The sequence below is a fragment of the Maniola jurtina genome, chromosome 1 (assembly GCF_905333055.1).
Source record: "Maniola jurtina chromosome 1, ilManJurt1.1, whole genome shotgun sequence".
In the NCBI taxonomy this organism is placed as follows: Eukaryota; Metazoa; Arthropoda; class Insecta; order Lepidoptera; family Nymphalidae; genus Maniola; species Maniola jurtina.
In genome coordinates, this window is record NC_060029.1 from 3,034,844 (window position 1) to 3,061,071 (window position 26,228).

At 36.7% G+C, this 26,228-nt stretch overlaps 1 protein-coding gene across 2 annotated transcripts in view; it reads left to right on the forward strand.

The window, feature by feature from the left end:
* Positions 1–313: 313 nt before the first annotated feature.
* LOC123866107 (zinc finger protein chinmo) overlaps positions 314–26,228 on the forward strand; it is a 74,379-nt gene continuing 48,464 nt past the window's right edge. Inside the window, exon 1 of one of the 2 annotated variants that reach the window (XM_045907481.1) lies at positions 314–419. Coding sequence is in view for 1 of the 2 variants with exons in the window: in XM_045907476.1 (XP_045763432.1) it covers positions 10,753–10,763 (11 nt within the window). In the remaining variant the exon portion in view is untranslated. Of the gene's footprint in view, positions 420–10,150; positions 10,764–26,228 lie in introns of those variants that run through there. The other variant, XM_045907476.1, reaches the window with a different exon arrangement.

Genomic DNA, 26,228 nt, shown 5'->3' on the forward strand with positions numbered 1-26,228 from the left:
GAATTTTTAAAAAAAGATTCCTTTTATCAGCGTATACCGTCTCCCGGCCGACGCAGGTGGATAATTGATCGCGCAAACAGAGCGGAATTCGGTGAAACCGTTACGCAATGCATTTTTTAGGGGCTGGTGGGGCGCTTTTCAGAAATTACAGGGCGGGAGCGGGGTGCGAACGGCGGGATATGACGTTCGATTTAAAGGGTACTGGGGAGGGCCGACCTGCAGGGCTGTTGACGGGCGGCGCGCGCTTGCGCCCGGCGCCGCGCCACCGCCCGATTTCCGTACGAGCTTTGACAGTTCCTCCGGACTTCCTCGAAACCGCGCGTCCGCGGCGCTGCGACCCGGCGACCCAGCGTCCCTGCCGGCATCTTCCCGTGCACTCGGCGGCGCTCATGGCGTATTGACCAAGTCCTTGCTCACACGTAAGTTGCATTCCATATCTCTGTGCCAGGATTGCGCGAACTCGTAGGCCCTGCGGACTTCTGGTGACCGTGCAAGTGTTTTTGTGTGTTCCCAAATGTTTTGTGTTTGTTTTCGTTTGTGAAATGTGTTTGCTACGATTTTGGTGCGGTGTTTTATCAGTTAGTTTCTTTAAGTTTCCCTAGCGCGCCTCTCAGCGTATCTCATACAAACGTGGTTTAGTTATCTTTCGAAAACTAACCGATCATACTGTATGAAAGAATAAATAAATATCCTCAATAACCAATAATAATATGAGAATTATTAACAGATAAAAAATTTACAGAAAAATGTTGATAGGTTCTAGAAAAAAATATACCTATGTCTGTAGTTTGCCAGATTTCCGTGAAAAATTATAAAAAGTCAATATATAATAAAGTATAATATGGACTTAAAGACTTGTATGTAAATCTTCGAAAGTGTCTACCTAACTACGTTGGTTTGTAGCGCACGACGAATAAACTCCTTTTGATGATTCTATATTATAAATTAAGTGTCTTTGTGTGCAGTTTTAATTATGCAATTAACTAATTAATGGATTAAGTTTATATTGATTTTAAAACTATTAATAAATTAATTGCAATAAGAATAATTGTTATTTTAGATTTAGAAGTGTATAAAATTCTTGTTCATATTTGATATTTTTTATTTACTTACTTATTAATAATTTTAAATATATATTGCATAGTTTATTTATTAGTATGGTAAAAAACAAAAAATATCTATTTATAATAGTTATTTAAATACTTGTTTAATTAATTTATGTTAATTATAGAGTTCTGCATAAATAATATAAAATTTATGTACAATAAGTATGTAAGTTTAAATTAATTAAATTTTGTGCTTAAGAAAAAAATGTGGTTTTTGGGTTTAAAAATAGAAATACTATTAAATAGTTAATATTCTACTCTTTTTACCCTACTACGGCAAAGCCAAAATGTAGGGTTATGATTTTGGCAGTCTATGTATGTATGTATGTGTGTAGGTTTGTATTTATGTGTGTTCCACCGTAGCGCCTAAGATAATGGACCGATTTTGATGAATTAGGTGTCAATTGATTTGTTGTTATGGTCCGGATGACATAGGCTACATTTTATACGAACAAAAGCGATCTGATGGATGTTGCATCCAAAAAAGTCTCCAAATTTTTTTAATAACATAATTTTAAGATTTGCGAAAAACTATACCTACTTACAGATATTTTTTTTTTATTCGCTCAGTCGTGTAACGTGTTGCTAAGCAACCAGCACGCTACAGTTTTTGTTTGTTACTACTCTCTCACTTGATGATAAGTGACAACTCACAGGTATAATTACCCAAAAAGGTTATGGTAGTTTCATATTATACGTACCTACTTACCTATTCATAATGTGATCAGCTTTTACGACCGGAATCCTAAATTAAGGATAATTGGTTTTTATATTAGTAATGTTTAAGTTTCGTGGTTTTTATTGTTATTTGGTACGTATTATAAATTTTTTTCGCTATTTATTTTGATTGTTACTTACTTATATAATATTTATAATCATCATCATGATCAACTCATCGTCAGCCCACTACTGAACACCGGTCTCCTCTCAGAATGCGAAGAGCTTAAGGCCATAATCTGCTACGCTGTCCCAGATTGGTAAACTTCACACATCTTCAGGCATGTATCTTTCCTCACGAAGCTTTCCTTCACCGTTAAAGTAAGTTTTAACTGTACAGAACGTAGGTACATAACTCCGAAAAGTTAGAGGTATAAATTAAAGCCGATTAACCACTTAGGCGATCACCCCTCTTTTTCTAAAATTAAAAAAAAAAAAACACAAATTTGAAAACCTTAATCAACCCGGTTGAAATCGCGGGCATCATGTCATATAGGTACTTAGTGTCTCTCTCCTAGAGACACTAAATACCTATATGAAGAGAGTCTCTATAGTGAATCTACCACCCGGTTAGGAGAGTAGATTCATATATTTTCTACTTTGCAAACGTGGTTGTAGAACCAACTTGAAAATGTGATGTTCTTGCAAAATCATTTTGCTCTGGTGCTACAGATGGCCTAGGTGACATGGTCATATGTTGCAATGCTAATTTTTCGATATACGTAATGTATAAAATATGTATTTTTTGGGTTCCGTACCTCAAAAGGAAAAACGGGATCCTTATAGGATCTCTTTGTTGTCTGTCTGTCGTGTCTGTCAAAAAACCTATAGGGTACTTCCCGTTGACCTAGAATCATGAAATTTGGTAGGTAGGTAGGTCTTACAAGTACAGGAATAAATCTGAAAACCGCGAATTTGTGGTTACATCATTAAAAAAATAATTAAAATGTTTCAATTTTCAAAGTAAGATAACTATACCAAGTGGGGCATCATATACCTGTACATTGTAAAACAGATATTTATTTATTTTTATGGATAATAGTTTTTGATTTATCGTGCACAATGTTGGAAAAATACGCGAGTACGGAACCCTCAGTGCGCGAGTCTGACTCGCACTTGGCCGATTTTTTTGATATACGTTATGTACAAAATATGTATTTTATTGTATAGATAAGCAAATTTAATAGTAGGTACGCAGATACCTTTGTATACCTAAATGATTGTACCTTCAATGCAAGAGTTTGGCATTGAACACAAAGAACCTACGCATGCGTGGATGTTTACCCAGATGTTATATATCTATCTACATTGGTACCTGCGAGTACATAGTTTGTTTGGGCTTTGTAGATTGTACCAGTTAGGTATATGGATAATTTATATTTATATTAATTAGTAATACAGGTACAAGGCCATTTTGAAACGAATTTGATCTACTTAGGTACACTATTGTATGATTATTCCCTGGGTGGTAGTAGCAAAATAATATGAATTTCCCACGACAAAGGAAAAATGTAAATTACATCGAGTACTGAGGCCGAAACTAGACAGTTTAGTTTATTTAACAAATAAATAAATATTCTTTTATTTGGAATCATAGCGCAAACAGAGTACACAGTACAAAATACAGAAACACAGAATAAAGATAACGAAATGCTTTCCCTGCATTTCAATCGACAAGACCATCGCCATTACACATCGCTCTAATAGATAGTGTACGTGTGGATATGACCAAAGCAGCGATCCTCTCAGCTGGAATGACAATAATTAATCTTAATAATACCAGTGTGATTGAATGTGATAAAAAAAAACCGAATGCGTGTCGGTGGGGCACAACTGTCTCAAAAAAGGGAATCGTCTCAGTGTAATGCACGTGCACTACACACATACACGTACGCAGACATGTGTAATGCACGTGCACTACACACGCACAGCAAGCAGTACGTGTGTAGTGCACGTGGGTACACTTACACAGCGCTGTTTTTCAGACAACTCCTGAAAAATTCGCTCTCTAAAAATCAACTGATAATATCTTATACTTAATCGTATATCTACATTCTCACAAGATGTATCTTAGAACAAAAAATTAAAAAAACTTTTAGATAGGCAAGAAACATTTATTTTTAGACTTTTTGCACCTACTGTTTATTTTATTTCTTTTATCTTTAATTTAATTTTAATTTTCCGTCCCATTAAAATAATTTATAACTATATTAAATCTATTTTAAGAAGAATTTTGCGCCTCATGCAAACTTTGTTTGAATATGGCGCGTTTAGGCACTCCCCATTCAAATAATAATTCAAAGAATAAAGATAAAGTTAAATACAGTACATTTCTATTAACGTATTTAGAAGTCTGTGGTGAAAACTTTGATGGCTGTGTGTACTAGGCTCAGGGAATTAGGAAGCCACGTTAATGCATACGAGGCCTAAAGACTAAGGATATGAGTTGCGGTCATAGGTCGGTAAAAACTAAAACTTATAGGTAAGTATAAGTATTAAAGTGCACCGTTAAATAAATAGGCTAATGTTTATTGATGTCTGGAATAGGATGACCACCATTTTGTTTAACACAATTAGTCTGGACAAAAAAAGACTAAATACTTAAGTAAGTCTAGCAATTAAGGAGCATTTTGACAAATGAATATTGCAATTTTAAATAGGTATTTAGTACTTACCTAAATATAACTCTTAAAATAAGAAGCATAATCTAAAAAAAAGTCAACCAAACTACATGCAGTTCTATTAAAAAGATTGAAAAGATATTCACATTGAGGCTATCAGAGTGACCACATAACCATATTTAATAAAAGGTATCGATATTGTAATAATATGAAAAACAATCTCCCCTACAGGCTTCTTAGAAAGCTTAGAGTAGAGCGATGTAGAGAGCTATGGTCAAAGGTTCTCTACGTGGTCAAATCAGAAATGAGTAATCCGTAGATGAACCAGAGAAATTGATATAGCTCAAAAAGTCATAAGCTGAAGTGGCTATGGGCGGGTCACCTAGTTCGAAGAATCGATATTTGTTGGAGTCCCAAGGTACTGGAATGATAATCAGCTAGCACCGGAAAGTGCAACGTTGCCAGTCGCCCCATTAATTGAGGACCCCAAACGTTTGCAAAGAATTCAGGCGGCGCAAAACTGTGGCGTGTAGAGACTCTACAAGAATCTTATGTCCAGCAGTGGACTTCTATCGGTTGATGACAACAAGGATGTAAAGGAAAAAACAATCAAACTTCAGTTTCCATGTATCATCAGTAGCCGGCGCCACTTCTGCAGTAATTATTGCGCGTTAAAACTTTATTACCACCATTATCTCTCGCATACGACCATTTGGGGAGCAGTTAAGCGACAATTTTTATATTACGTCACTTCAATGTTACCTGTTTATTATTAGGTAATCGTTAAATAGCTTTATTGTAATCCTATAGCTGCAAAATTTAATGTGTTTTATACAGCGTGATTACATTGTGTTGTAAAACTAAAAGTTAAGACGTTGGAATAATTTTAGTACCAATCAACTTTTGGAATGAATGCCAAATATTATATTATGATTTAAAAAATATATAAATAGCGAGCAAACGAACAAGCGAGTCACCTGATATTCAGAGATTCCAAAACCCATGAACACCAAAGAAACCGCTAAAGCATTTTAAGAATTTGGATCCGTGTTTTGCTCTTCATGTTAATTTTATATCTAATCGTGAATAATTTAGTCTTTATACCTCGAAATATCAAATCGTGTTATAAACCTTCAGGAACTCTAAAATATTCAGATTTTTTATTCATGATGGCCACTCTACAACAAGATATTACTGGAAAATATTAGAGCTGCAAAATTCAACTACCTATAGCAAATTTTTATAGGCCTCAATTCTTTGTTATACCTTTGTGCGTAGCAAAATTTGTAACTGATAATATGATAGAGTGCACTGGTATGGTTCGATAAAAATGATTAGATAACCCTTTAAGAATTTAGTAAGCCCTATTAGATGATACAGGTTGTGTACAGTTTTTTTATTATCTAGTTTTATGACTCCCAGCATGAACTAGAGTTTACTAACTTTAGTTAACAGGGCTCTCTCCGTCACTCGTTTCCACTCGTTTCATACAATCGTAGTTCCAATTTCATTTGAATATTAAGCAACCAAAGTCCATGAAATTTTGCAGACATATTCTACAAACTAATATCTGTGTCTGTGGTGTTTTAGATTTTTCTAAAAATATGTAGTTTTCTTTAGGGGCTCAAAGATTTGTATAAAAATTTTTAAGACCGCGTAACTTTGAAATAGAATATTTTAACAGAAATCTGGAAAACCACAGACATAGATATTAGTTTCTAGAATATGTCTGCAAAATTTCATGGACTTTAGTTGCTTAATATTCAAATGAAATTAGAACTACGATTGTATGAAACGAGTGACGGAGAGAGCCCTCTTAAGAGTTACACAAATTATTATCACACGCCGGCTCACCTGAGCGCAAGTCTCCTCTCAGAATAAGAAGGGTTGGCCAAAGTCCACCACGCTGGTCAAGTGTAAATTGTCAGACTTCATACAACTTTGAGAACATTAAGGAGAACTCTCAGGCATGCAGGTTTCCTAACGATGTTTTCCTTCACCGTTAAACATTATGGAGAACTCTTGGGCATGCAGGTTTTCTCCATGTTTAATATTATACATTGTATAATAATAAAATATAATAATTGTATAATTGGCTGCGACATTGTGCCTGCCTGCCTATATTTTGTTTTGCTTTGTATGTGTTTTTCTTTATTAATTTTGTGGTGTACACTAAAAGTATATTCATTCTTTCATTCATTCAGGACTCCATGAAATAAAATAAAAAATTATTATAAATAAATTGAATTCTCGAACGATCGTGTCTCCGAATCAAACTTTGAAATCTTCATTCGCATTTCGTTACTAACTGCCTTTCGAACCCGTCTTTCTCGCATTTTTATTCATAAACTCGCATAATATACACCTTTTTATCTTTTCCTAAACGGAACTAGTTTTATTAAGGATGTTGATTTTATGTCTGTTAAAAGATTATTAGACTTTTTTCTATAGGTACTTACTACTTAGGCATGCATAAAACTTTAAAAAATCATACCAGGACAAAAATAGTCAATTTATACATTGTTCAAGCAAGAAGGTACAGGGTTTATACATTAAAAAAAAAAAAAATAGCGAGCAAATGAGCAGGGGGTCACCTGATGTTAAGTGATCACTGCCGCCCATGAACATTTATGGTACCAGAGGAACTGCCAGTTGCCGCCTTTCAGGAATTTCAGGATGCTTGCTCTATCCTTCCTTCTTAATCTAAGTGCAAGCGATTCCAAGTCATGTATATAATAACAAATAACAATTATATAATTTTTCAGAATACAAATATATTTCAACACATAATATAATTCGACACATGACAAAAAGTAATTTAAATTATATAAATCGTAAAAAGTGAAATTAAATAAGTATATATTATTTTTGCAGAGAATGTAAACTGAAAAATGTAAAATGTAAGAATAAAACTTGCAATCTCTAAGATCTCCAATGAAACAATGAAATTCGTCCGCGTGGATATAGGTTTAAAAAAAAATGGGAACTTTTTGATTTCCCGAGACAAAAAGTAGCCTATGTTCGCCCCTGGGATACAAGTTATCTCTGTACGATAGTATCTCTGTAGATTTCATCAAAATCAGTTAAGCGCATGAGCCGTGAAAAGTTAGGAGCCAGGCAGACATACTTTCGCATTTATAATAACAACAAATATGGAGTATGGAATGAGTAAAAAATATATAAATACTAGAGGATGCCCGCGACTTCGTCAGCGTGGATGTAGGTTTTTTGAAGATCCCGTGAGAACTGTTTGGTTTTCCGGGATAAAAATAGTTGTCTATGTCAATAACATGGACGTAAGCTACCTTGGTACCAAACATATAAATCGGTTGAGCGGATGGATACCAAACGTCAGAATCGGTTAAACTGTTGGGCCGTAAAAAGGTAGCAGACAGACAGACAGATTTAGTATGGATGTCATACGTTATATTTTTCGGACCATCCTGTGTTCTAATTCTGACGTTATCATAGCTCACGTGGCCTTGTCAGCGTTGATAAGGAAATAGACGCTGTACCGAATTTTATTTCTGTCTTTTAGGCGCTGCACATTATTATGTATATTCCGATTTTTAATTCGGTGCAATTCTGACAGATGTCATTTTAGACGTTGGATGGGTTCATGGTGGGTTATTTGCATTGACTTGATACAAGGAGGTTATTTGTATGAAAAACACATTAGAAAGATTAGAACAGAAAGACATACCTGCCTTTCATGATTCTAGGTCAACGGGAAGTACCCTATAAGTTTTTCTGACAGACACGACAGAATGGACAGACAGATAGACAGACAGACAAAAAGTGATCCTATAAGGGTTCCGCTTTTCCTTTTGAGGTACGGAACCCTAAAAACCTCGGAATTCCACGGAATTAAAAATCAGAGATTTACTAGATAACATGATCGCACTCACGAAACACACCTTAGGCCTTAGGTAGAAATAGGTACCTAGGTAGATATGAGAGGTTGCGCACTAGATCCGCATTTCATTTTAGGTTAAGTTGAAAAAAAAAAAAACTTTAATAGATATGTCTTGTCTGTTAAAAAGTAGTGCATTTTATTCTTAAAAATAAATTTGTCACTCAGCTTTCACTAGATTATTGTTAGAATATTATTATTTTCCAGTTCTGTGTTCACAAAAGCTCTCTACATATTAGACTTCATCAACTTAAAGATAGAGTATATAAATTATGTAACTTTTACATGCTTTTTTGGATCGCCTTTATTACTTACCATTAATAAGACCAGACCACACGTAAACTTACGATAAAAACCAGCCAAGTGCGAATCGGGCCTTTTAGGGTTCCGTTCATAATAAATTATGAATAACATACTATTCTGGGAGAATGAAACAACTATTTCATATCCCAGCTAGATATCGCAACGAAATGAGAAGAAAAAATCAAAAAATGTTCGTTTGTTTTGGTCACAGCTTACTTGAAACTATTTCATAAATTGCTGGTTTGAGTACTTATTGTTTAAATACAGTATATGGTACATATTAAGCTGAAATTTATATGTCTCTAGTTTAGTTTTTGAAGTAGCCCTCGTCACAAAAACGATCTAAAACTAAAAACGTTGACAGGCCCTATTTTATTTTAATGAAAATAAAAACAAAATAAAAAATATGTATATTCGTATTTTTACTCAATGAGATCTAGACAATGATATCCTACATGCTAAGAAAAAAAACCAGCTCCTTTTTTATGTATAGAAGCCCCCGTAAAAAATAATTTAATTGAATTTCTAATTTAATATTCGGTTTCGAGCCAACGTTTTACACTAAATAAACTTCAGTTTATAACTCAATTCGTCTACTAGCTAGAGACCTGTGACACGCGGACAGACAATCAAACAGACAGACATACAGCAGAGTGACACTAAACGCTCCGTTTTTACTTTCTGGGTACGGAACCCTAAAGAACGAGTAAACAGAGATAGATAGATACGTATCGCATATATACTGACTCTTATGAGAGAGGAACTATTCGGCACCAAGGTCACTCAATTTTTGTAGCCTCTCAATTCTCAACTGCTGCATCATTGTTATTTGAGGCGATCGATTTGGTACCATTATTATGTCATTGCAGCGGCCAGTGTCGTCTCATTCAGTATGTTTATGCGTAGATTGTACCCATGTATACCTACCTACTTCGCGACAGATCGACATGGCAATCGGGGCAGGGACGCCCCGCACACCCGCACATCCCCCGCGCTAACCCTGTGCGCGGGTGACGTGCGGGGCGTCCCTACGCCTCATACCTCGAGTGCCATATCGACCTGTCGCGAACTATAACTAGGTCTATCACTTGAGAAATATTATAGTATTGTATTTGTTTAAGTACTTAGTTATTTATGTTTTGTTTTTTGTGTTACTGGTTTTTCAAGACTGGTTATGATTGTGCTGTTTTGAGGAATTAATTAAGGGCCTTTGATATTAAAGTAGGACCTATAGAAGGGCTATTTAAACATAAATTGTGTTCTATGAAGCTATCAAATATAGTAGGTATGACACTAAAACGAGTTGCAGCCAGCAAAAAAAATTGTTCTGAAGGACCCACCTAGTGTAAGTACCTACATGGAGGTAGAGGTCTATGATAATAAAAAATTAAAGTTCGTACTTTGATATAGATTTGATAAAATGATTGCCTGAACAAGCTCCGATGTACCTACTTAGGTATCTACCGTGTAAATGATTATAGCCGAGGATATTCTGCGACCGAGGTCACAAATCAACTTAGTTGGAGCTAGACTGGTGGAAATCAGCGAAGCCTTGAAGCAGCGTAGATCACGAGCAACTACAATGTGTCGGTGGCGGCGCGGCGTGTGCAGAATGGGCTGCAGTGCGACGCCCGCGAGGGGCGCCGCTCTAGCCATCTTTTTCATTTTGCGACTTGCGTGCGTCTTTTTTCGGCAGCGCGTTAACCTTGAATTTTTTCATAGCGAAGCCGACTGCACGTACGCGGCAAGGCGAGTTTAGGATAGTCGTAGAGCGTCCCCCCACCCGGCACGTCCAAATTTTCTGCATTCGGACGGTGTGACTGCGAGTTTTCGGCGGTCGCATTCGCGAGCGAGGCTCCCAGCGGTTAGGAGCGACGCGGTGTATCTCGACCTGTGCACAGCGGCGACCGGCGCCAGCGCGCGCTGCAATATGCGGAAGTGAGGACGGACATCGCGCACCAGTAGTGCCAGTGAAACATGCAGTGAACGCACACTCAGTGATACGAACTATGATATATTTGTGCACGGCTCGCGAAGAGCACTAAATGGTTTTGTTTTGAAAAAATCTCAAGGACTGTGGAATTCGACATTCATGGAATCGAGGAAAGTATCGTTGCTTACGTTTACTGTCGTTACGCCTTCGCCTTTCAGCTTTCAGGCGGCTCGGCTACACATGTTAGGTGATCGAGCGTCTGGCCTCATTTGCGAGTCAATTCAGCCTTCGGAATTCAAATAGGTATCGGAGTATGCAGCCGTGGAAAGATACATTGTGTTGACACCCCGCGGCGTGCGACAAATACGCGTGCGAGGAGGTACAGTAGATTACGCCTTAAATTGTCCGCTTGAAAGGACATTTTTGCACAGATCTCGTACGCCGGGAAGGTTTTGCATACACGTGCTGGCGCTGTGGGGCTATTGAACTTGATAATGAGACAACCGTATTTCCTCTTTTTTGCACACCTATATTGCATCACTAGATTTTTTCACGTCCTGCGACCGGTTTCAGGCTTTTCCGCTAACGTATTATCCGACTGCAGCGTCGAAGTTCATGAATTAGAGAAATAATTCCATTCCAACGGCTGTCGCACGTCCTGTGTACTTGTGGAACATGCTTTTAATGAATTCACGATGGAATCCAGTTTGGAAGCGAACGTTCGGTAATAATTATAATGGGCGTGAATAGAGCGCTCGCGAGTAGGTAAGCCCGGAACCGCTCCGCGAGGCGAAAACTGGTCTCGCAACGCATTAACATTTGCATAGAAACTGTCAATGTGGCCCTGTGGTCAGCTATTAGCACCTACCGCGGCCGAGGCGGCCTGCGTATGTATGTACCCGCTGCGCCGCGCTCCGCGGTGCGTTGTAGCAACTAGCATGCGTTGCGTTGCGCGACTATGCGTTGCCAGACGCTCATGCAGGGCTAGGGTTGCCACGCCCTAAAATACAAAAGCCGACGCTATGTAGGTCGGATATTTTGCGCTAAAAGCCGGACATATGAAATTAAATCAAAAACATTTATTTCATGTAGGGTAATTTGTGCCACTTATTTCCGAACAAGTGGTAGAGCCAAGCAGATTCTACTGGGAAGAGTCGGCAAGATACTCAGAATGCTACAACTTACAGTATATAGATAAGAATTATTCATTAAATATATTTTTTAATCACCACACCGTTACGTTTTTAATACTGGATATAACTATCATAATAAAAAGTCGGCTACATAATTTAATAGCTTATAACTTTGATGAATAATTACAAAATGAATTTACAGACTTCGAAAGTTTATGCTCCCTTAATCACGATTGGGGGTGTATTTTCATTTAGGAGATTTTTGATCCAACATTATATTTTGAAACAGACAAGTTTTACAGAGCAATATTTAAGCACTTATTCTAAACAATATCTTCAAGTACCTATATCGAGGTTTAACCTTACTTACTTACATCATTTCAGATTTATTAGGTTATCAAGTAGGTTCAAATGGAGCGTCATTTTCTGCATTGTTTTTAAACGCCTTGCTTTTGCTGCATGCGATGCGTAACACTGACCAAAAGCCTTATCAAACGCGGTCAGGCTGGATACGTGAATATTTGGGTGGATGCGAGCGTAAAAGCCAAACGTGTCAGGCTAAAGCCGGAAGCCTGACAGCCCTATGCACGGCGCACTCGTTCGTGTGTTTGATTCTCGTACACTCCTAGCTCGCAGCAACGGCAACCTCAATTTGAGTTTTCGTTAATGCTTATTGCTTTGTCATGTTGGATTGAAGACTGCACTTTGTTGTCAGTAATTTTTGTTACTTGTTTCTTTTTCTGATGCTATTCTGTTGTATTGTAGCGTGTTTACATATTTTCTTTAAAGATTTTCATCATAATCATCATATTTATCAACGGATAGACTGTCGATCAGACGTCCACTGCGGAACATATTATATCTTTTGTAGAAACTTCCACACACCACGTTCTTGCGCCGCCTAAATCCAGCGGCTCCCTGCGACTCGTTTGATGTTGTCTTTCCACTTCGCAGGGAGTTCCAACGCTGCGCTTCCGGTGTGAGGGCACCATTCCAGTACCTTGCGACCCCAACGTTTTTCGATTTTTCGAACTATGTGCCCTACCCATTGTCAAAGATTTTCATATCTCATTCAAGGAAATGGCGAACAAAAGGGCACAATTACGCCTGTGATCAATATGTTTATTTTTATCTGAATAATAATAATAATAATAATAATAATTTTTATTTGATACTTATACATACATACATACATACTTATACATACTTATGTTTTTGGCTCACTGAATGACTGAAGTCATTTTCAAGCAAAACGGCCTAAAACTGTGTTAAAAATTAAAATGGAGGCCAAATTTCGATCATGGAATACAATTGAATTGAATACAAATCTTAACTCATTACCAAGCAAAACAACTTAAAAGTGTGCTAAAATTGAGCCCAAAGTTTGTGATTTCGCTCACTGAATACAAATCTGAGTACATTTCCAAAGTAAAATGTCCTAAAACTGCTAAAATTGAATCTAAGTTCGTAATTTAGATCAAAAGGGTATAGTTAGAATAAAGTTTCATGCAGTTTTTTTGCTCCTCCTGTAAAATTTAATTTTGTGTAATTATACCGTTTTGTTCGCCAGTTTCTCAAACTTCTTCCTAGTAGGTATGTTTTGAAAGTTTGCTTATTACACTTGACTTATGTACCTATTTGATAAACATAGTGAAGCCACACTTGATAATATTTAACGTCTTAAGTTCGACTTGATTTTTTATTGCTCTGCTTATTTTTAGTATATTTTTGTTAATTGTCTTTAAAATTATAAATTTAGATCGGGTGGTATGGTATAATTTTGATAGTTTTGCGAGTTATAAAGTACATTGAAATGAAATGAATATACACATTATTTCATGTAGGAAAGTCCATGTGCCACTCATGATAAGTATGTCAACTCTACCACCGACCGGTCTCACCGCCCGGTTCGATTGCTGAGGATTCTCTCGATTGAAATGTACATTTTATATGCTTTCTTTTAGGATAAAAAGTACTACATAGGACTGGAAACAACAAAACAACTGGACATACGTACAATTGTACATGTACGTACATAGATCCCACTTCTGATTTGTAAGGAAATCCATAAATTCTATTGGGACAGGTGTTTAATTTGAACCGGTTTTAGCAATGTCGGAACCCTGGGTAAGATTTATGCCTCATACCTACCTTCGCTGTGAAAAAAAATGTCTATTACCCGTGGGACCTATACTGTCCCCGATTTCTCTTTCATTCCAAAATATCGCCAATTAGACATCTTTGTTGATTGTGGTTTCGTGTTTACTAGTAAAGATGATTTTCTATCAAAGGTGTATCATAATTCACTATTGTAAATAACGACAGCAAAAAACTCTACGTAAACATTTAGACTAGGCGCTTATCTCAATTATTTATGAATTCATAAAACTACACAGTTTTGTTTCCATAGAAAACAACTAGATATCAACAATAACTAGTTATCAAGTAAAGTACGAAAAGGTACCTAATAAGTTTTTATTTGAAAATGCAAATAACATGCAAGATGTTATAAATAATATACAATACTTGTACTTCCGACAATGACATAATATTGGTTTTGCCCTTAGTTTTTGTCGATGACTAGGGTTGCCATCCATCCGGATTTTTCCGGATTTGTCCTAATTTTGAGAGTCAAATCTCCGATCAGTTCTTGAATGTCTAAATCTAGATGATAGCCGTGACTCTTCTACGACTTGGATTTAGGTTTTAAAAAACTGTGGAAACTATAGGATTTCCCCGGATGATGAATCTATGTCCGTCCCTGGGTATAGCTACCAAATTTCGTTAAGAATTGGTTGAACAGATGGACCGTGAAGGACAGATAAACATACACACTTTTGCACTTAAAATATGAGTAATAAATGGATTTAAATATTTTGATTTAAAAATAAATAAATAACAATAAATAGGTACTTAGTTTTTTTATTTGTGAGCTAAAAAGAATATACATTTATAATTAATAGATTGATGTAGCACACGTATTTTCCTACGTTTATTTTGAGCTTTTGAAGAAGTCGTGAAATCGATAGCGAGTGGCAAATCACAATCGCATCGGCAATGGCCCTAGTTTGCGATCGTCGAAATTAATCGACCAATCAGAAGCGAGCATGGCGACACTGGCTCCTATTCCTTTATTTAGGTCTAATTCAAATTGATGCGGACATGTAGTTCAAACAATGCGTGAATATTTTGAGGGCGCTCTGGCACTAGTTTTAGACAGAACGTTCGAATAAACTATTTCACTATGAGGTTGCAGGGGAGGTCAAAATGCTACCCAATGACTCCCAAATACCTATGGGGCGACAAGGCTCGTTGTTGAGTTATTGATCGTCCGAAAAAAACATATATTTGTTTAAAACAACATGTTTGTTAACAAGTGTAATTTAAAAATTTATAACACCCCCGACAAGTGCAGCTTACAGTAACTAGATAAGAGCTGATAACTTTCAAACGGCTGAACCGATTTTCTTGGATTATAGCTAAGAACACTCTCGAGCAACCTTTTAAACAAAAAAACTAAATTAAAATCGGTTCATTAGTTTAGGAGCTATGATGCCACAGACAGATACACATACACACGTCAAACTTATAACACCCCTCTTTTTGGGTCGGAGGTTAAAAATATCACGTCACAAAGCATCGACGTGATTGAAGAACAAACCCACTAACAAACCGCTGTATTTATAAATGGGTAGTGATAATAAGACGGGACTGCTAGCCAGAGCATGTAGGAGGTGTGGGTATAATTTAGCTACAAAACATGTCTACCTAATACACGCGGTATCTGCATTGTGATAACCTCAGCTGGCATAGGCATAGTGCAAAGATAAACAACGTGATTAGAAATACCATTTTTAATGAAACTTTATAAAATAGATAACACAATTTATTAGATTTTTTTTGCAATTAACTGCGTTTATCACAATAATTGGTAGAATTCGACTAGGTATTTTAAAACTGTTTTTGACAACATCCCTGGCACTTTTCCTCTGTGTCCCTGGTGCGGTCTCCTAGGACCTAGTACATATCTACTGTGATCTTATAAGTAGAAGGTTCAATGTTAAATTAGCTAACGAAGCGGTGATAAGGATAACCTAGTGGTTAAGATTTCGAACTTTAATTTTTAGGGTCCGGGGTTCAACCCCGGGCACGTACCTCTGACTTTTCGGAGTTATGTCCTTATTAACCAAATTATACCACTTGCTTTAACGATGAAGGCAAACATCCCGAAGAAACCTGCGTGCCTGCGAGTTCTAAAGTATTCTCAAAGGTTTATGTAAAATCGGTAAATCCGCACTTGGTCATCATTCACTATGACCCAAACCTTTTCCAAACCATTCTTTCTGAGACAAAATCCTTAACTTACTCGTAGTAGTAAACCCAAAACTGATCAAAACACGAGACTAGGTAGTAGATACCTACTTGCTTTGTTAAGTACCATGTAATTTAAGTGATGTGAATATGTTTTTCCTCTTCAAATAGACAATTCGAACTATTGCATCAATTATAGATTTAATTGCCTTATTGAAATATATTAGGGAAAAATACATTCCAGGAAATGTATTCTAAGCCCGCATATTGACACATATAAATAGTCGGTACGATGTAATAATAATTAATGAAGGCCTCAGTACAATCATTGAGTAAGTAATAATAATTGTAGTCCCAACTATATAATAGGGCCAAGGCCTTATTGTATTCCAAATGTTTTAATATACGGTTCTAATTTCAGACGTAGCATAAAATGTCATTGAATCTACATGCACCTACAAAGCATTTCATAATATCAATAATTCTAAAATTATTATTGTACTCTTGTAAAGATATTAATACCTGTAAGTACTTACATTTATTAAAGGAAAAGTTTAAAATTATAATTAAATAAATATATCAATAAAATGTTTCCTCTTTTAAGCTCCTATCTACCCGACTATCTTATTTACTATACAAAAAGTCGATAAAAATTAATTAATTTAGTCTGTCGGTCCGTTCGTTACCTACGAGTTCGCGCATTGTTCATTCGATTGAGATGACACTTTGTACAGTTGTTGTTGTTGGGACTTGCAGAAACGTTTTTGTACGTACGTACATCAACATATAATATTATGGCACGTGAATTGCATTGCAAAGCATGCCGGGCATTAATTAGTTTCTTATGAAACCGAAAGCTAAGAACTAAACAGTAGGCAGTGCCTTTACGCTTATGTGGAGTACACACTACTGAGTACTGACCACATGTACTCATGTACTGAGTACTGACTACGCTTAGTGCTTCACAGCCGTGGCCTTGGCAACATTACGTAATCGTCGCATCGAGGTGGCCCTCCGGTTAGGGTTGACACAGTCTCTTTAAAAAAAAGGGTGAAAAAAATGATTCAATTCCAATCATAAGATTGATTGTAAGAAAATTCGTCCACCTATGTTATAAAGAGATCCTACGTGCATTTATCCTCACGTTTCAAGAACGAGAGAGATGAGCGGTACCATAATAACATTATTGAATGTTTGTCAGTCAGTTATTTTGTTCTTTTCTAGATTTAATTTTAGAGCGTCAATCTATTTAATTGGTTTGATTTTTTTACGTAGGTACCAGTTCAAAGTGTGCCAATGAAAGGATTTAAGTTTTTCCATCCTGATAACCAACTAGATTAATACAAAATATAATTATAAAATAGATAATTTTTTTAATAAATAATAAAATAGATAAAATTAACCTGTACAGACTACAGATGGCAACCCTATCCTAAAAATGTCTTTTGATCGCTAGTGTGCATAAAAAATTAGTTAAGTGGGAACCGGCCCCTCCGTCGTATATTATATCATAATAAAGTAGGTATAATATGTATAGCATATTCTGTTTTTCAGTAGAACTAGGTACTATGAGTTTTGCAAATTGCAAAAGAATCTGCGTTAAACTTTGTGCATAATGTGAACTAGACTTAGGTAATATAGCTAGGACTCTTATCTAGGTCATGATGATAAAAGTGATATACCTAGGTATATAACTATTAAGTACTAATATTTATAAATTATCCTTCGATCATAAAAATCTAAGAAATCAAGAAAATGGATATAAGCTGCTTTTTATCCCGGATATACTGGTACTTACTATTATTATAAATACTAAAATGTATCCGACACCTTTTCACGGCCCATCCGTTCAACCAATTTTGGTATAGATACAATAGCTTACATCCCGGTGACGTATATGGACTTCTTTTTATCCCAGAAAATTAATGAATTTTTACGGGAATTAAAAAAATTTAATCGGTGCGGACGAAGTAGACATCAGGTAGTGATAAGATTGTATAGTTTATTGCTAGTATATTGTTAGTTGACACAAATCGACAAATTAAAATGTAATAACATTGAAACACATGGCATTTATGTAATATTTTCCTAAACCAGCTGTTCCTAAGCGTCATTTGTGTCGTTCATTTGCATATGAATATGCCTCCGTTAATAGTGTTCAGTCTGTCTATTTATTTGTAGAGTGGAAACTTTTTATCTATATTTTTCGATCTTTTGCTCACGGCTTTGTTCGCACGTTTCTTCTTTACAATCCTATCTTATCTTATTTAAATCTCATTCTGGTACTTCAAAATAAGGTATGAAAAACATATTACTTACCTAGGGCAAAATGTAATGAAAGAATTTTTAAAGTAAGTACGTTCTGGGCCTCAATTTCTTAGGGCCAGCGCATGCTATGCCCAGTTAAAACCCTACTGTTTACTAAGCTATTACACTGATCGCGAGCAATTTACTCTTATCCATTGACGAGTTCTGTTCTCCATCTCCGAAGATATTCATCAGATCTTCATCAAATTTATATGGGACCACCTGCGAAGTATTCCCTTTCAAACAAAAAAAAAATTCCAAATCGGTCCAGGCGTCTTTGAGTAATCGGGGAACATTAATAAAAAATATAAAAAAATTGAGAACCTCCTCCTTTTTTTGAAGTTGGTTAAAAATTGGTACGCTGAAAACAAAACATGGAAGAGACTCAAGGGCAATCCGCGTTTCCGCGACAATTTAGTAAGTAAAGCTTCTAGCACAGTTTTACTGTAAAACTGTGCTTCGAGCTTGAGTTTTTTTCAAAAATGCTGCGCCTCGGCTCCACTCCACTCTGTAGGTGCGCGTTGCGCCTAGATTTGGCGCGAATTGTATTCGCACAGTTGTTTGTTGACGTCAAAAGTGTTTTTCACTTAGTTTAACACTGGTTTAAATTGACCAAAACGTGACTAACGTGGCACGTTTTAACGCACTGGATTTCGCGACCTTGTAATGTTACGTGTACCTCCCGTCTCGAAGGCCCTGCGAGAAGTCCTTGTGTTACCACCCTCAGTTCTAGGGCTGCCCAATTTTGATAGAAAACATTTAGAGTTTCTTTTATGGCTACTTTGCCATTGACAGATGGAAGAAACGCAGGGCTTTGTTTGATAAAATTACTATTGGTAGGTAAATCGTCTGTAATGTATATCTACTGTCTGTCTGCCTGCTGTTTTTTCACGGCTTAGACAACCGATTTTGACGAAGTTTGGTACAGGATAGTATGCTACCCGAAGACGGCCATAGGCTACTTTTTATCCCCGAAAATCAAATAGTTTTTATGAGATTTTTGAAAAAACTTAATCCACGCTGACGAAGTAGCTTGCATCATCTAGTAAGTATGATAGAAAGGCAGAAATTCAAATTCAAAATACTTTATTTACATAAATGTGGGTGTGTACACATAAAGATGTTACAAACTCAATGTTGGAAAATTCAAATTATAACTTAATTCGCTGGGTCATGAGATTTTATTGTAAATACCTAGGTGAAGCCGTCTATTGAAATTTAATTTTGAGAAATTTTCAAAGAGACTTTTAAGATATCTAAACATAGCACGTAAACTAAGTCGGAAGAAAAAGCGTCTTGAGGAAAAAAAAAACTAAATAGGTAATTTTTTTCTACATTCTATTTTTCTTAGTAGTTGGCAACCCTAATAAACATCCCACTTCAAAATATTCGCTGAAACCTACATGGAGCAACTACAATTTTCACATATTTCATAGAAGCTTTTTATGTTTTCGTAATGTCGAAATGTTTCCATTGACTGGCTTCAAGGGTCTAGTCTTCATCTTAGTACCTCCTAACTGTACGCACGACTGAATAAATAAACCTAGAGTACCTAGGTAGTATAATTCCGCACCGATGCGTTTTCACTTTTCAGGAGATCGTGGAGTACCTATGTAGGTTTTCAGTAATGGTTGCCGCAGGGCCGCCACCCAAAAGTCACATAAAATGAATTTTAACTCATAAGGGTCCTACCCGAAAACAAACCAACAAACAAACCCACTTTCGAATACCTTTAATATGAGTAGTGATGTAGTTTTCTGTTGCTAATACAATCAAATCTTTGAAAAGAGCAACCGCTGAATTTCTTGCTGGTTAGCAGCAAAGGCATTCCGAACCAGTGGTAAAAGTCTAATTGAATACAATATTTTGAATTTATTTGAATTCTCAATCATATCAAATGTTGGGCCAAACATTTGCACGTGTTACATATAATTCGTCTTTCGACCTTGTGGAGTTACGTAAGCGTCGCGCCTCGAAGGTCCTGTGAAATGTCCTTGTACCTCCACCTCCCCTCCCGCCCCACCTCCCACCGCTGGACGCGTGCGGAGGAAATGAGTGTTTCACAAACACGAAAACTCTACGAGAAATTTTCTACAGCCACCCACACTAATTAATGCGACTAGGCTTTCTCGCAGTTTGCAGAAGCTTTGTCGACGTAAACGTGAGAGAGATGTGTCGCAGGGGACGTGCTTGTAATAGACTATCCCGGAAAAGGTCTTTGTAAACCGTTCGAATCCAGGACCTGTCGTTTTACAATACTTAGTAAAAAAAATTAAAAACCCCTGACACGTCATATCCTCTAATAACTTTCAAACGGCTGAACCGATTTTCTTGGATTATAGCTAAGAACACTCGATCAAGCCACCTTTCAAACTAAAAAAAAAGTAATTTAAAATCGGTTCATCAGTTTAGGAGCTACGATGCCACAAACGGATACAGAAACACACAGATACACACGTCAAACTTAAAAAGGACCCGTTTATCCATACTAGGTACTTAATCTTATAAATGCGAAATTGTCTGTCTGGTAGCTTTTCATAGCCAATCTGTTTAATCTATCGATGTATAATGACCGTTTTAAGGAAGGACGTAGGTACTTAGGCGATTTTTATGCGGAAAATCAAAGAGCTCCAACGGTCCTAATTCTTAAAAACCTAAATCGGCGTGGACGAAGTCACGGGCATTATCTATGGTACAGACTAAGACACAGCTTGCGTCCTAGACACGGCGACAGAATAGCCTTGCTGGCCGCTGCGACCCAGCCGCTAGTGCGCTATTGCTCTAGGAGTCTCAGAATTTCAGTTTGTAACCTAAACTAGGAGTCTCAGAATTTCAGTTCGTAGCCTACACTAGTTAGCAATGTCGTTAAAAAAAGTTTCCCTCATAACTTTTTCGCCAAGGATGACGTCAAAACTTGTCCCATAGAGTTGCACAACAAAACCGCTAAATGCAACAATTACACATGTAACCTGTGGGATTTAACTGTGCAAAAACTGGTTCTGCACGATTTTGAGTACCTCGCGATCTGGGCCAAGGTATTTTTTTCAAAATGGGAAGGTCGATACACCGAGCATAATCGTGTTTTAATTGTATTGTAAGAACACGGAACTTGGGGCTTATTGTCCATACTATTTTTTGAATTACAATGCTTCCTGCATTTGCATGTTGTAGAATGTACCATGTAGATTGTAGATAGAGACCGTAAAATCTGTAAATATAAAAGGACAAATTGACTGACTGACATACTCAACGTCCAACTCAAACCTGAGTCTGTAAACTTATGAGTTTGTATCTAGGTTTTTTAACCCTCGACCCAAAAACAGGGGTGTTATAAGTTTGACGTGTGTATCTGTGTATCTGTCTGTGGCATCGTAGCTCCTAAACTAATGAACCTTTAATTTATTTATTTTTTTGTTTGAAAGGTGGCTTGATCGAAAGTGTTCTTAGCTATAATCCAAGAAAATTGGTTCAGCCGTTTGAAAGTTCTCAGCTCTTTTCTAGTTACTGTAACCTTTACTTGTCGGGGGTTTATAAGTTTTTAATTTACACTTGTATTCAATTATAATTCCAATATCTAATCAAGAAAACCCGTTCAAGGAATTATGCATCGAAATCAACTTGTGTGTTTTTAGCATCCACAACAATCACTACCCATATTATAAATGTGAAAGTGTGTTTGTTTGTATGTTTGTCCTTCAATCACGTCGCAACGAATTGGCGTGATTTTTGCATAGGTATAGTTAAAGACCTGGAGAGTGACATAGGACCTTTCATCCCAGAAAATCGAAGAGTTCCCACGGGTTTTTTAAAACCTAAATCCACGCGTACGAAGTCGCGGGTATCAACTAGTATATAATATATTATTTTAAGGGCCAAGGCAAACAGACAGAGTGTAGTGAAGTAAAGTCTTTTTGATAAAAACTCGGTTTTAAGTACTTTGACGAGTTTGAAATCCTGTTAGATATTGTTTGTATTGAAATTATGGCGTTTGACAGCTTAGTATAGCTGTATATATTAGTATAGCCGGTTGATATAGTACCTACTACCTCTATGACCGGTTTAGCTAGGGTTTGGCCAGTTCACATGGAAGTGCTTACCCTAACTTACCCCATTTTTTTAAAGAATATTAGCCATGCCAATCATGACTAACACTCCCCTTTCCCCTCCAATTAAGCGTAAAGCCTGTGCCAGGAGTGGGTGCGACAATAGTGCAACGGGTGAGGTTTGAACCGCCGACCTTTCGGAATTCAGTCAGCTCCTCAACCGTTGAGCTATCGAGGCTCTAGTTGGTAGACTGAATTGCACCGCATTTGAGCGCACCTGAGCTTGACGCGCCTGGCCGCGTTACGTCAAATTATAAACTTTAGTTTGAACTAGCCGATGCCCGCGACTTCGCCCGCGTGGATTTAGGTTTTTCGAAATCCCGTGGGAACTCTTTGATTTACTGGGATAAAAAGTAGCCTATGTGCTAATCCAGGGTATAATCTATCTCCATTCTAAATTTCAGCCCAATCCGTTCAGTAGTTTTTGCGTGAAGGAGTAACAAACATACACACACACACACACACACACACACACACACACACACACACACACACACACACACACACACACACACACACACACACACACACACACACACACATACAAACTTTCTCCTTTATAATATTAGTGTGATTGTCATCGAGAAAGACACCCCACCATAGTTCTACGCCGCCTATAGTCTTGCGCCTGAATCCATACAACACTTATCGCGTCACGTCTCTTGTAACTGTAAAGTGTAAACCATGCCTAATAAGTACTTAGTGTACACGTAAATTCGATACTTTTATCTGTCGATATTTAGATTTCGTTATACTATCTCGTATGCAATATTAAGTATTACAAAACGTAATATTATCCAACGTTGTGGAATCGAAAAGTATGAATGGATGACTGAATAAAGTAGGCCACGGAACGCATTCAGCTTGCAACCAAGTGAAAGGCCTTAGAAAAAATTTAAGTATGTGTGTGTGTGTGTGTGGTTTTATAGTATCGGTCAAGTTGTATCATCTTTGTGTAGGCTTTAAATGCAACGCGTTTTTGGCAGCGCGGTTGAGTTTTAATCGATTAAAAAAATGTGCGGAGTAGGTAGGTATATTAATTTGAAACGAATTTTTCCCCATATTTATTTTCAAACTTGAACTGATTTCGATAAATAATTATTCAGCTGAAGAGTAATACGCACAAAGTTAACTCACATTCAAACTAACCATGAAATGTAAAAGTTTTTGTTAAAATTGAAAAAAAAAATTAGAGCATTGCTTACCTTTTACTTGCTAAGAAATAAAATATTTATATTCAATATAATAATACAATTACAATTTTTGTCATTATTGTAATACAATTTATGACAAAACTTTTATTGAAAGATTCCAGATTTTTCAGTATGCAACTAACGATGATAAGTGTTATTGTACCAACTAGTAGGATCTAATATGTTGAAAAGATAAGAACCAATGTTACAATAGTTTTTTTTTGCTAAGTAAGCATCATTGACAAATCAAGATTGGCCTATCTATCATTTAATGACGTGTAATCTCGTAAATCGTCATAGAATTTCCCCAACAAATGAGTTTTCAAAAACAATTTTTGTATTTCGCAATACTGTAAAATAGAAAATATTGTTTCTAAAATGTTTACATCGAATGAGTTCATTTATTTTAGTTGATAAATCAAATCACCAAAGTTTTGCCGACTTTACCGTGATAGGTTTTATCGATAAGTTAATTTTTGTGTACTTTGCACTTCTGATGCACGTGAAAGTTAGAATTTTCCTTATTTTTTTCGGTTCATTGATTAATTTAGTGATTCACTTACATTAGGCGGATATGCTTATGCGTTACAACCTTATGTGGCGCGCGTAATTAAAGGTTTTTTAATTTGATTAGAATTTCTAAAAAACCTTTCTTAGATTTCTTTTATAAAAGGAGAAATTAACTCAGACATGATATTAATGTACCTACTTACAGCTCAATTGTATTGGGTCTAGAAACGCATGAATATCGCTCTGCGCATATTACACGCGAAGTTTCAGGTTCTATAACGTAGACCCCTACAGAAAAGATTTTCAGAAATTTTACCTATGCAAAGTAGTCAGGTTAGGTTCTTTAGCTTAAAAATAATACAAAAGAGTAGGTATTTAGTTTTAATTTCCATCTAAGCAATAACGAATTTAAAGAAACAAAACCGACTATTACCTTAATCACATGTTAACTAGGTACAAACAAAAACTTTCTAGTGCATCGCTTTTCACACAGAGATGCCCGAAGTGCGGGGCAAAGGGGCGGGGGACGTCAAAATAGAAAGTTGCAATGGCTGCATTGCGTAGGTACGCACCGTTGCGTTTCACAATACCGCCTAGCTCATAGGTGGGACAAAGAAGGCTTGCATAGGTTCGCTTGTCGTAACTCTTGTTTTATCTGTAAAACATGAGAAAACATCTTGCCCAATAAATAGCTTCTACCTATAAAAGAAGGCTATCGCGGAAAATCTTTCTTTATCGCCTTAGGTATGGGTTAAACCTTCACCAACCTTAAACTTTTTATCTTTAGAAAAATCGAATGTATTTTCTTTTTACACTATTGTTTACCTTCTTATTGTTATTCCTAATTTATACGCATGAAATTTCGATGTCTTAGCTCAGTTCGTAAAAAACCGGCCAAGTGCGAGTCAGACTCGCGCACCGAGGGTTCCGTACTCGGGTAATTATTCCCTCATTTTGCATGATAAATCAAAAACTATTAAGCACAAAAATAAATAAAAATCTGTTTTAGAATGTACAGGTAAAGCCCTTTCATATGATACCCCACTTGGTATAGTTATCTTACTTTGATTTTTTTTTTATAAAAGAATATTAGCCATGTTAAATGACTAATATTCCCCTTTCCTCTCCAACTAAGCGTCAGGCTTGTGCTAGGAGTAGGTACGACAATAGTGCAACAGGCTGGGTTTGAACCGTCGACCTTTCGGTTTTCAGTCCACTCCTTTACCGGTTGAGCTATTGAGGCTCTAATTGATTAGTAATTTGACCATGACTTTGAAAACTGAAACACACAACAATTTTTTTAATGATGTAACCGCGGTTTTCAGATTTAGTTACTTTATTTGTGCTATAAGACCTACCTACCTGCCAAATTTCATGATTCTAGGTCAACGGGAAGTACCCTATAGGTTTTCTTGACAGACACGACGGAGGGACGGACGGACAGACAGACAGACAACAAAGTGATATAGGTACATAATAGTATGTCATCTCTGGCAAAACGCACTGTTCGAAGACTGGTCTTCAACTGAAAAAGTTACTATGACATGATAGTTTTTTAAAGAAACTATAATCACCATTTTAGAACCTGTCTGTTTATCTGTTTGATCGCGCTTCATTCGTACTTACCTACCTACGATGTAAAACTGATGAACCAAAGGAGATAAGAATTGCGATGCTTGGAAGATACATCGTCAGCGATTTGAATACATAATGAATGCATCTAAGAGGCAGTTGGAAATTTAGAAAACGGGTCTGCATACGCCTCGGTAACGCATTGCGTAACAACGGACACATGTACTCGTGTGAGTCGTACTACGCCCTTACAAATAAAGGAACGATTTGAATAATGGCCCACATAAGGAAAGACAAAGTCATGCATGTACTGCCTGTTGCCAATAATTTACTGAAATTCATAGTCAAGATTAGGGCTTCTGTAGAGGACGATTCAAACGACATGTGTCTTAAATAAACCTTCATGCAATGCATTAACAGGGCTCTCTCCGTAACTTACTCATTTCATTTGAATATTAAGCAACCAAAGTCCATTAAATTTTGCAGACATATTCTAGAAACTAAAA